General features: G+C 35.4%; 1 protein-coding gene across 1 annotated transcript; it reads right to left on the reverse strand.

Moving 5' to 3' along the window:
* Positions 1-59: 59 nt before the first annotated feature.
* Positions 60-8133, reverse strand: LOC121400707 (atrial natriuretic peptide receptor 2-like). The gene is made up of 5 exons (XM_041584540.1): positions 8122-8133; positions 7866-7938; positions 2649-2790; positions 1772-1858; positions 60-207 (listed from the first exon to the last, which is right to left on the reverse strand). Exons 1-5 carry the CDS (start codon positions 8131-8133, stop codon positions 60-62), a joined length of 462 nt encoding a protein of 153 aa, XP_041440474.1.
* Positions 8134-13048: the final 4915 nt, after the last annotated feature.

Here is a 13048-nt window from a genome sequence, read left to right on the forward strand (position 1 = left end):
TGCTTATTGCATTTGATGCTCTGTCCCGCACAGGAATAAATTGTACAGCTACAAACTACTCACCTGAAGCCCCAATTTAGAGGTATGTCTTCACTAATAAGTACATCATTCAAGCTCCCCTTTGGGCAATATTCTGTAATGAGAGCAACATTGGGCACTTCTATGCAGCCTCCAATAAATTTACAGAGGTTTGGGTGGTCAAGGTCTCTGTAGCAATTAAAATAAACATGTAGTTCAACTAAGCACATTTCATAATTACAAAGAATGTACAGTAAATATAAAGATCACAAAACAGAATCATGTCACAAAATTCCTAAGTTTGAGCTGCACAATATAATGATATGTAAGGGGTGGATTTATCAAGGGTCGAATTTCGAAGTAGAAAATACTTTGAAAAGCGACCATCGAATTGGATTACTTCGACTTCGAATGTCGAAGTCGAAGTTTTTTTTTATCGAATTTGACCGTTTTCAAAGTTTTTAACTTCGAAAATTCACTTGTTAATCTGCCCCTAAGAGTTAGTTTAATGCAGTGCTCCTATATAAACTTAGAAGCTGTCTTTAGCTGTATGAACTATCTGACAGTGGCAGAACAAGAAATGAACAGGCCCTTTTACCGAGCCTTTGGGAAAAAATTATTTTTAAACACACATATACTGAATTGTTCATCAGTACAAATAATTTTATCCAGACCCTTTTGGTCATCCAGCAGCTTGTGATTCCGCAGTGTCTATTATTATGGCATTTTTATTTGTTGGATTGTGCACAGCTGAGTGTGTTATGAAATCAAGCATTTTCTTGGCAGAGCCAACATTTAGTGCATTTGCCTGTTTGCTCCATTTGCATCTCTCTTGTCAAATTCCCGCTGTGCTAGGGGACAATTATGCAGGGTTTCAAAGGCAATCTTCTCCTGTTGTACTCTTATACCGTATATAATATATTTGAAAGAGTTCATTATTCAGACAGAACCTGCAACGTTATGATGAGGGGGCTAAAATACATCACCAAAAAGCCTACCATTTTATGTTATATACCACAAAAGCTTTATTAAAGGGAACATTTACTCCTTTTTTACATGAGCTAATTCAGTAAGGCTTAGGTAAAAAAAGTGTTTAAACACTATCTGAACTCTCAGTTTAATAGTCTGAGATAATTTGCAAGTGGTCTTTATTTTTTATGGTTTTTGAATTATTTATCTTTTAAGCAGCCATCCAGTCTGGAATTTCAGCAGCTTTCTGGTTGCTGTGGTCCAATTTACCCTAGCAACCAGACAGTGGTCTGAATGAAATGGGAAGATGAATAGGAGAGGCCCAGAGCAGATCAATAAGTACTAGAAAGTAACAATAACAATAAAATTGTTGTCTTGCAGAGCAATAGTTTTTGGCTGCCATTTGAAAGCTGGAAAGAGGCAGTTTAATCAGCTGACCATCTGAAATGTTGCTACAAATAGTACACTTATAGAGTCATATTGAAAGTTAACTTCAAGCTGAACTACTCCTTTAAATTGAGATATTAATGGTCAGTGAAGAACTAAAGAATAATGAATGTTCATCAAAGGTTTATAGTGTTATGTAAGAGAAATGTGTTTTTTTAAAAGTATATAGTTTAATCACTTAAACCATAAATTCAATAGTTAACAGCATTTATAGCTGGTCTGTAACATAATTACACTGTGCCTGAAAATGTCCTATATGATGCTCTTTCATTTTAGAAGCTGGTATTAGGCAGGGTGTATAACAGTTAACAATATAACTGTGTATTGAAATAGATACCTGATCTGTTTTACTTCCCTGCGAATGGTTTTAGAAAGGGTGAAGGTCTTCTTCTGGATTTTCTTAATGGCCACTATTCTGCCATCACTAAAAACAAACAAAAAAAAACTGTTAAGGCCTGACATTTGCCCTTTACTCATCTTTCATTCTCAATTAACTTTCATGGCCAATTAATTTGGTTTTCCAGCTATTGAGGCATTCAGGATTTCCGGGGCCATGTGCTGATATTTAAGACTTGTTTACTGAATAAGTCTAATAGGACATGGATAATTTTCTCTGCTAGTGTAGATATGCCAGAAGAAAAGCCAATCCGCTGCCTTCACTGAATAGATCTCTATGCTGAAATCTGCTCTGTGTGTGCTGATCATGTGCCAATTAGTACACATGCATAGAGGTGATGGAAAACAGCTGATCATCTTTTCTACCACTGGAAAAATCAATGTGCCATTAGCAATAAGACCATGGCATTTGGCCCAGCTAAAATCTTCTTTATCCATTTTGGTTTCTATTTTCTTGGTAACACTGGCACACAGTTCTTTTTATGGAGAACAAAAGAAGATGATCAACTATTACTAGTTATTGTAGGCAGTTCCTCCATAAAGAAGAACAAAACATGCGTGTGCTAGAGCCCTGGCATGGTTGTTAGCTCTCCCACTTCTTTCCTGGTTGATTTGCCTTTTTCTTTTTACTACACCCATGTTTGTAAATAATGTACATGTTAGTATATCGTGAGGTGCACTTTAAATGAGTTATCATATACATTAAATATAAATAAAGGTGAAAATAATCGTTCATCAGTGCAGTCTGTATTATATCACATTCAACTGAATTACTACTAGATGTAATATAAAGAAGACAAAGATTTATGAAAACCCACTATCTTCCAGTAAGAGTGAAGAAATGCTTTCTTGAAGTGCCAACAGGTGCTGTGCAAGAGCTCAAAGCGGTGGTACAACTAGCATTTGAATCACTGACAGCGCGGACAGTGCTCCCTGTTGCATTTCGAGCCATGAAGTTATCTATAGTAAAAGACAGAAGATAATGCAATCAGCTACATCAAAGCTTTGATTAAATAAAACATAAAGAGAGAGGTGACATAGCTATATGTTTTTGGGCCATCAGCAAAATCTTTTTTCGGGCCCCTCGAATAATTCTCCAAACATAATTTTCTCAAACAGATAATGTAAATGCAGACTAGTCAGGTCCCCACTAGACACTCTACATTCCTGTGCCATCAGCAACAGGGTTCCCTAGATTTTAAATTTACAAATACAAGACTTTCTAGTCTCATGTTTCAATTTATGTGTGTTCAATTGTTTTTAATTATTTTGCTTCTGTCTATCATGCAATAGGTTGGCACTTCATAAAGAAATGATATACTATAGAATGGCTAATGGCTAGAATGCTGAGAACTTGTGTCTCAGAAGTTCACCTACTACTGTTTCACTACTATGTGGAGATACTAGCACCTAATGAAAATCTTAAATATTTTTCATAAAAATATTGATCTAAGCACCTTTGACTCCATCATTAACTTTCCATATACAGGGGAAAAAAACAATTGATGCACCCACATTTAACATTTAAAACATCATTCACCATTAAGTTAACTTTCAGTATGTTATAGAATGGCTAATTCTAAGCAACAGGTCTTCATTTTCTTTTTTTTAGTTTCTGGATTATTTGCCTTCTTCTTCTGACTATTTGCCTTCTTCTTCTTTCCAGCTTTCAACTGGGGGTCACTGACCCCATCTAAAAACAAATGCTCTGTAAAGCTACAAATTTATTGCTACTTTTTATTGCTGATCTTTGTAATGAGGCCCTCTCCTATTCTTATTCCAGTCTCTTATTCAAATCAGTGCATGGCTGCTAGGGTAATTTGGACCCTAGCAACCAGACTGATGAAATTGTGAACTGGAGAGCTGCTGAATAAAAAGCTTAATAACTCAAAAACCACAAATTAAACCAATTGCTATGTGTTTTAGAATATCATTCTCTAAATCAGTGATCCCCAACCAGTAGCTCGTGAGCAACATGTTGCTCTCCAACATCTTGGATGTTACTCCCAGTGGCCTCAAAGCAGAAGTTTATTTTTGAATTCCAGGCTTGGAGACAAGTTTTGGTTGTATAAAAACCAGGTGCACTGCCAAACAGAGCCTCAATGTAGGTTGACATAGGGGCTACCAAATGGCCAATCACAGCACTTATTTGGCAGCCCAAGAACATTTTTCATGCTAATGTTAACCCCAACTCCTTTTACTTCTGAATGTTGCTCATGGGTTCAAAAGGTTGGCGATCCCTGCTCTACATCATACTAAAAGTTAATTTAAAGGTGAACAATCCCTTTAATTTTCCATCTTCATAGCATTTCAAATAGATTTCATAAATCATTTAGTAAGTTATGATCCCATAACTGAAATTTAAATACAACTTTGGCAAACATAAAAACTATATTTCAATATAATTGTAAAATAAATACATGCAAGTGATCATTTTAGATCTGCAGTGTTAGAAATGCTTTGTTTCTTGATCACAAAAGCCAAGAAAGAACGGAGTCAGTTATGATTAATTGTTGCTATGCTGCTTACAAAGGCCTAGATTTATCAAGCAATGAAAGAACTCTCTGTGGAGACGATAACAAATTCTCTTTGTTGTTGAATATGTTGTATATGTTTCTTGTGGTTTGATTTACTTAAAACTTTAACCTCCAAATTACTTTTTAGTTTGTATTTAAAAGGTACATCAACTTTACAAATAGTTTTGCATTTTGTACACTGCAAATCATTTTTTAACCATTTGTCATATATATATTTATTTAAATAATTTGAGGGAGACATACCAAAGGTCGAATAGGGATTTTGAACATTTTGGCATTTTTCCAAGTAATTTGAATATGATCACATTTATTAATCTTTCCTTACATTCTGGCTTTTCACCAGAATTATTACTGGGGTTATAACAGAAGCTATTTATCCTCCAGCAAGACTTAAGTGCCCACATTGCGTTGCATACAATACCTCTTCCCAAACCTGTTAAACAGCTGGCTTGTGCTACATTGGGTTAAAAGTCAGAAACAGCATTGTGGAAAATATCAAAAGACAAACAAATACTGCTTTCAGCAGCAAATACATTTACAAATAATGTTAAAACCACAGACAATTTGTAATAAATATTGGAAAGTTATTTACAATTACATTTTCTTTCATTAGGGTAAATATATTAATTTAATTTTACAGCACCCATAACATTTCCAAGACCTTTACAAAAAGTCCAACCGAATATTTGTGACTTTTGTTAAATAGTTATTAGGAGCAGAAGCTGCACTTTCTAGCCATATACACTGTGTGGTACCTAAAAGTAAACAAAGACTGTTGCTCAATGCTTCCAGTATCCATTGTAATCTGGTCAAAGTACTACCTATTGCGATTGCACAAATTTCCCTGCAGTCAGTTGAACAAAAATCCTATTCATTAAAGGTATTTGCATTTAAAAGCGCTCCTTGCATTTCAATATTTATGTGCCTCCTGTTCTGAATCGAGTATAGTTGTGTCTATTGACACATGTGAACCTGAAGCTACCACCACTGTCAAACCAGGTGGTAAATCCATAGTTTCTACAGTGGCTAGAGCTATTGCAAAAATGAAAATTCAATATATGTTTCACTCACACTGAAATAAGAAACTTTCTAAATACAATCAATTAAATATTCTGCATCGTTTCTGAAATAAAGTTCATCTTCACTATCCCTCTCTCAGCATCTGTTTCTCTTCATTCTGTCGGGAGTCAGCTATTCACTGACAGTTAGATCCTAGCAGATGAATTAGAGCTCACGCAAATAAGGGATTCCAATACAAACAAAATCTAACAAAATAACGGCCTTTTGCACAAATCCTACATGTAGAGAGACATGATGTCTGGGGATTTTAATAGAGTGAGCTCTAATATACCTGGCAAAAGATATATTGGATGTAACTGTTCATGAATATCTGACACCCAACTCCTGCATGAAGACAGAAAGAAGAGAAACTTGATTATTCATAAACGCTACAGATATTTTCATTTATTATATTTAGAAAACTTCTTATTTCAGTGTGCTGAAGATTATATTAAACTTTAATACTGGAAACTACGCCAACTGGACTAAGAATATTTTAGCGCAATTATGTTTGGTGCATTTCCCAACTGCAACACTGAGGGGGTTACTTACAAAACCACAAGTTTTTCTGGTCTGGGTTTTCTGGGCGAAAACTTGAATTTTATCGTGATTTATTATACCCCAAAGCTGCAAAAACTCAGTATCCGAAAATTGGCCATCTCAAACCTGCCACGATCATGAAGAAATCATGTAGAAATCAATAGGATATGTCCCTTTTACATTTTGAAGATATCATGGTTTGCGCTGGGTTTCATCCTACAATCAGAAAAATTTGGGGTCTTCAGGCCAATAACCCAAAAAAATCTTGTTTTTTCCTGACTCAACTTTTTCAAGTTATTTTATTGATAAATAAGAAACAGTGGATGGAAGTTCGGTCAAGCTTGGTTTAGTAAAAATATGAGATAAGAGTTATTTTAGTAAATAACCCCCTGAAATTCTGGAAAAAGAGATGCATGTGGGAAAAAATGGGGATTGTGCTTTAATTGCACTCTCCTCATATTTCTAAACTCCTACTATGTTTGAGTGCTTTTACTAAATAAACCATACTATTTGAAAGAAACCCAGGAGTCCAAGTTATATTTTTCATGGTAAAATAATTTTGTCTTCAAAGATTTTAGGGCATATTTACTGAAGTATGAAAGTTCAAAGAATGAATGTTCACCTCAGTTCATCAGGTATAGTTCTCAACACAACTCATATTTTAACTATGGAAATACGCTATTGCAAGAGAAATGCAGTGAAGTGCAGAATACATTTTCTCAAAACAAGACAGTGTATTTTCCTCATGTAACTAAAGTGGTGAAAATGAATAATGAATTATTAAATTCCAGAGAACTTATGTCATACAAAAATTTTTGTATGTGCGATATCAGCATGTGGTAGATGCCATAGATATATGATGTAGTAGTAGTTCACTAGCCTGAAACTGAAGAATTTTCTCATACCAAAAATGAATTCTTGTTTTCTTAATAAGTTAAATTATCCACTGGAGAAATTTCATAGTTACATAGTTAAATTGGGTTGAAAAAGGACAAAGTCCATCAAGTTCAACCCCTCCAAATGAAAACCCAGCATCCATACACACACACCCCTCTCTACTTTTAATTAAATTCTATATACCCATACCTATACTAACTATAGAGCTTAGTATCACAATAGCCTTTGATATTATGTCTGTCCAAAAAATCATCTAAGCCATTCTTAAAGGCATTAACTGAATCAGCCATCACAACATCACCTGGCAGTGCATTCCACAACCTCACTGTCCTGACTGCGAAGAACCCCCTACGTTGCTTCAAATGAAAGTTCTTTTCTTCTAGTCTAAAGGGGTGGCCTCTGGTACGGTGATCCACTTTATGGGTAAAAAGGTCCCCTGCTATTTGTCTATAATGTCCTCTAATGTACTTGTAAAGTGTAATCATGTCCCCTTGCAAGCGCCTTTTTTCCAGAGAAAACAACCCCAACCTTGACAGTCTACCCTCATAATTTAAGTCTTCCGTCCCTCTAACCAATTTAGTTGCACATCTCTGCACTCTCTCCAGCTCACCATTTCACCTGGTAAAAAGATGTCAGTGTTTGCCAATGGAAAATTAATTCACCAAAACATGTGATACTTGGTGAAAATACTCCAAATTTCAACTTTTGCCCAAATATTCCCCATTTGTAACTTAAGGAAGAGCGATCGAAATAATGCTGAATTTAAATACCCTCCATTGTACACAACACCTATACAGTAGCATAGGCATAGTAAAGCTCAATGTGAAGGCCCCAGTTTGACAGCATGAATTAGTCAGATAGGTTAATGAATTTACAGAAGGCATGTTGTACATCAGCAGTCATGAAATTGTAACCAAAGCTGTTTGAACCACTCTGTTATTTTTATTCAGTTTTAAGAATATCTTTTTAGTTGATAGAAAAGTATAAGCATTGCTTTCATACCTTGTTTAATTTGATTAAAGTCAATGATCCAGCTTTCATCCCAAAACATCTTCTGCCTTTGGTACTGAAACACCTAGACAATAAGTGATAAAAATAATTAGTAAATAGAAAAAAATAAATATTCAGCTTGCCATATAATTGATTATTGCTTCAAATGTCCTTAACTCATAGCTAAACCCTAGTCCACTATTAAAAAAACAAATACAGAAAGAAATGAGATAGTCCAACAACGTATGGGTAACAATTTATTCCTTACCTCATGGGACATCGAAGTTGAGACCACATTAGGCCACCTGTGGCATGTCTCAACCCATCAAATTTAGGGTTTAACTGTATATAGGCATTAAAGTTAGGTTTTATAACTATTTTCAGTAAGAAATACAAGTGAATCTTGTTTCCAAATTGGTCAAGTAAACAAAGATTGAAAAAAGCTTTGTTACCTCTACACTGGACTACCTAATTTTTTTCTGTATGTGAAGTATTTTGGTATACCTGATCTGTGTAATTGAGTGGTAATTGTGGTACTTTGCACCAGAAATAAATAATAAAATTCAAAATGGGAAGGGGTTGATGTGCATATTTCTAATTATATAGCATTGACATTATCATGGACAAATTCCTTCATTTACATACTCATGGGACTAAATATATCTCTAAATGTATCTCTATGCTGACAGAGCTGTCTATCCTTATTTTTCTTAGTATTCTCTTATATCCCTCTTAGGGTGATATTTATCAAAGGTTGAGTTTGTGAGGTCTGTGAGGTTTTTTGTACTTTTTTAAAACTCACAACTCAATGCTTATTTATGAAAAAACCCGAATGTAAAAAACTCAACAGAATACAATCAGGGAGAAAAACTTGAATACTCAAACTAATCTAGTTATCGGAGGAAAAACCTCAAATACCTTGAAAATCATGAAGGCTAAAAACATCTTCAAATAGTTCAAGGGACCTCTGCCATTGACTTACATGACCTCAACAGGTTTTAGCTGAAGTATTTTTGGTTTTGGAACTTTTGCAGGGCATAATAAATCTTGAAAACTTTTAGTTTTTTTATCCTGAAAAATCAGTTTTTCCTGAAACTACCATTTAAAAACTAGCATTTTTGGGAAAAACACAACTCAACCTTTAATAAATAACCCCTTAAACTTGTCACTACAGCATTCATTAGAATATACAGTATTTTTTTTTTGCATCTTGCCCTCTGAATCTCCTATTAAATCTGTCTTTTGCCCAAGAGAATAGATGAACCTGGAAATAATTCCATGGAGTTGTGCAATATTAGGAAATAATTTATAATCAGTCTTGTATCAAAAATTTTATATTGAATGTCCGTACTTAAGACCAGGTAACTAACAGCAGCCCAGAGCATATATTAGGAATCAGCAGAAAAAATAATCACAAAAAAATCACAATCTCTACTAAAGACTTGTGGTGGCTTTGGGTTGGGACAGAATCCCAAAACAGAAGATGTAGAATTTCTAGCCTAACGATAACCTATGGTATCTTAAAAATCAGAAAAGGTATACATTTACCACCGCTGCCAAAATGAATCCTGCAATAATCAGTGCCACAGGTACAGCAATCGCCATTCTAATATCAGATTGGAAGGGGCATTCGCCGCAGTCGACTGGGCACGTTGCACAGACTTCTTCTTCTTCACATATACCATTGCCGCACACTGTAAAGCCATAACATACTCTTAGCTGATTTGCATTTAAAGGACAAGGAAAGTTAAACTAAAGAATTAGAACATATTAGAACATAGAAATGTTGTACATTATGTCTTAGGCTTTTGTACCAGCCCCAGGCAACCAAAGCCCTTTAGCACAAAAGATCTGTCTCCAACGATGCCCCAGTAGCTCCCCATCTTCTTTTCTGCTGATTCACTGCACATGCTCTGTGCTGCTTTCACTTACTGAGCTTAGGGACCCACTCACAATATACAATACACATATAATATAAATGTCATAGTATTAGGTTAATTGGTAATTAATATGGATAATTACTACATGGCAGCACAGTAGCATCAGAATTTAATAATCAGCCTTGTAACATCATCTTATATTACAGGCCAACCTCATTTTCTGCTTATAAATTTGCAACGACCCCTAAGCTTAGCTTCTCAACATCTGCTCAGAGCCCACAGAGCATGTGAGTGTCACAGATACTTTTCAAGACGGTGACCCCCTGTGACAAGTTTGAAGTCCTGGATCATTGCTGCTATTGACAAGCTGAAACTTTAGGCTGGTGCAATAAGGTCAGTATATAAAACATGGCATTTTTAGCCCTATTCATTTTTAGGGTTTAGTTCTCCTTTAAATTTCATAACAAAAAAGTAATCATAAGCTTGCAGTTGTGTAGGGCAGGTGCCATCCTATTCTCAACAGTATTAATACAGTAATAGTTCACCAGAATCATATGTCCCTGCAGCCTTAAAGGAGAAGGAAAGCTACGGAGGCATTTTATTGCCAATAGATTAGCTGCAATAGTGCAAGCCAGAATGCTATATTTATTCTGTAGAATGTTTTACCATACCTGAGTAAAAAGCTCTAGAAACTCTCTGTTTGTTTAGGATAGGAGCTGCAGCATTAATGTGGTGTGACATCACTTCCTGCCTGAGTCTCTCCCTGCTCTGGGCTCAGATTACAGTAGAGAAGGGAGGGGTGGGGGGAGAGGAGCAAACTGAGCATGCTCACGCCCAGGGCAATGAGGTTTAAGCTGAAGGCAGGAAGTCTGATACAGAAGCCCATGAGTACACAATAGAAGGAAAGAAATGCAGTGTTTCTTTTGACAGGGGACTCAGAGCAACATTATTTGGGGGTTTACTGGTATATTTACATGGACCTTTCTGATAAGGCTTACTTAGATTTAACCTTTCCTTCTCCTTTAAATCTTATAGCAAGAAGCATGTGGAGAATCCATACAATTTCAATTTTGTTACATACATTATACATCAATCCCTCCCTAATAACTGAATTTGTAATTCCAGGTAGCTGTAATTCCATTCTAATTGGTGACTTCATTTTAATTAGCTGTTTAGCATCTTAAAATATAATATTACGTGAGCATACTCATAACTGAACAATAATAATAGCAATGTTGCCCATACATACATTTGGATAAGGTATTCATATTGAACTAACATTTATCAATATACAATTCTTCTCCAAACCACTTACTTCATTCGGGTGCATTCAACTCCTCAGGCTACTTCTAAAACAGTCACCATATTCGATTTCCAACAGGGAGGAAGAACACCAGTACATTCGGCAATGCTTTAAAATCATTTATTCAGCAGGCATTCTGCTGAATAAATGATTTAAAAGCAATGCCAAATGTATTCCTATTGAACTAAACTGAGCTTTCCTGATTACCTGGCAATGTTTTTTTTTTTAATTTTGGGGTGATGTCTATGTAACAGGCAAAAAAAACTTTAATACTGCCAGTGGAATTCTGCTATGTGTTCCTTTTACTTGATTGTAACTAAAACCCATAAATCCACATTTATGGCAAAGCAACCCTACTGGGTGTATTTAATTTTTATTTTTTTTTGTAACAGACTTATGTATGGTTATCCTAATTACAAAAAGATCCCTTATCAAGAACATTTCAGTTTCAAAGCATTCCAGATAATAGATACCTGTGTGACAAACCCGTCCCACATATGCTTTATTGTTTTATATATTTTTGTTATTATACATTTCTTGTGATCAATTACAGAGTTGCAATGCTTGATGCTTGATAGTAGTTACTTTACTCTGCTAGGTCCTTGGGGGTGCTCTAATTATGTTATATTCTGGTCAACTCCTGTGCCTGTTCCTGATGATTCCTAATCCCGGGTATGTATGATGGATGATGACTGCCTGACTCTTGTGATACCTCACTGCTTGATTTTGTGTGCTCTGTTGGACCCCACCAACCCTGACAGCAAAGTAGTTAATGTCTGTATAATTTTATATATGAACACAAATCCATTTGGACATAAGAAATACTGAGTAGATGATAGTAACTTTATTTGCTGAAAAAAAATTATAAATTGTGAATTACCTATTGCTGTTACGACCAAGGTTTTAGCCTCCAGAGCCACCTGCATGTTACCAACCCTTATATGAGCAATAAGGGAAGTCATACCAACATGAACCAATACAACCTGGTAAAAGCAAATAGTAATGTTTTACAAAAGGAAACATATATATAGCTATATATTTTTAAAGGTGCATTATATAAAAGAAACATATGTTCCTCAGATGTGCTCTGTCCAAGAACACTAAGATACTGTATCACACAATACTGTTGCTTGGTAGCATACAAGATGTATCAAACTGCTGAATCGGCTGTCTCCTCTTTTTGCTGTTATGCAATAGAACAATGGGATCTCTATGGATGGAGGTGAAAATCAAATACTAAATTAAGTTTAAAGACAAAAGACTGGCAAGATATAAAGGGAGCGGAAACAAAAGCCAAAGCTGGGGTAGGCAGAAGACTAAAGGAAAGTGAAGGAAAAAGCAAAGGGGCAAAAAAGCTAAAAATACTGTAAATGAGGACAAAAATGGAACTTACTAAAAAGAGGGATAGTGAAGTGCAAAAGGAATAGGGAAAGAAATGCTCAAGAAGGAGGCTGTGGAAATCCTGGTTTGGGACACAAAACAGTTGGGTAAAGGGAGTGGTTATTGGAAATTAGGGAAATACAGTATACATCGAAACATAAGCAAAAGAAGATGGGAGCAAGAAAAGTGGAGACGAACAACAAAAGAGCAATGTGTATCAAGGGGATCCAGGTTAATCCTTCACACAAAAAAAAAAAATATATATACTGTATATATATAGATAGATATATATATATATGGACTTCAGCTAAAGAAGCTTGGATATTACTGATTCATATGAACAGCCTATAAGAAATACAAGCAGATTACCTTAGCTGTCCAGTTGATTTGTGTCATTTTGCCAGCAGTGGATATTGTATGCGTGAATATCTGGCCATCATCTGGTATCCATGGTCCACATATACCACCTTTGGCCTTTATAATAAAATAATATTTTATTCAAAGGTCATTTTGGTGCCAAAATAGTTGTACAGTTCTAAATAGTTCCCATAATACAAATTCAAACACTTCTTCAGTAGATTACCCTTCATGAAACTCCTAACCACATGTGATTTTACCATAACTGAGGAGAA

Source organism: Xenopus laevis, chromosome 1L (assembly GCF_017654675.1).
Source record: "Xenopus laevis strain J_2021 chromosome 1L, Xenopus_laevis_v10.1, whole genome shotgun sequence".
NCBI lineage: Eukaryota > Metazoa > Chordata > Amphibia > Anura > Pipidae > Xenopus > Xenopus laevis.

What these genes read in the sequence shown, in the direction of transcription:
- LOC121400707 (XM_041584540.1), bottom strand. An exon ending in CTTTAATCAAATTAAACAAG is followed by an intron (nt 2,791 to 7,865) that starts GTATGAAAGCAA and finishes CTTTTACTATAG; the next exon opens with ATAACTTCATGGCTCGAAAT. An exon ending in TTCACTCTTACTGGAAGATA is followed by an intron (nt 1,859 to 2,648) that starts GTGGGTTTTCAT and finishes GTTTGTTTTTAG; the next exon opens with TGATGGCAGAATAGTGGCCA.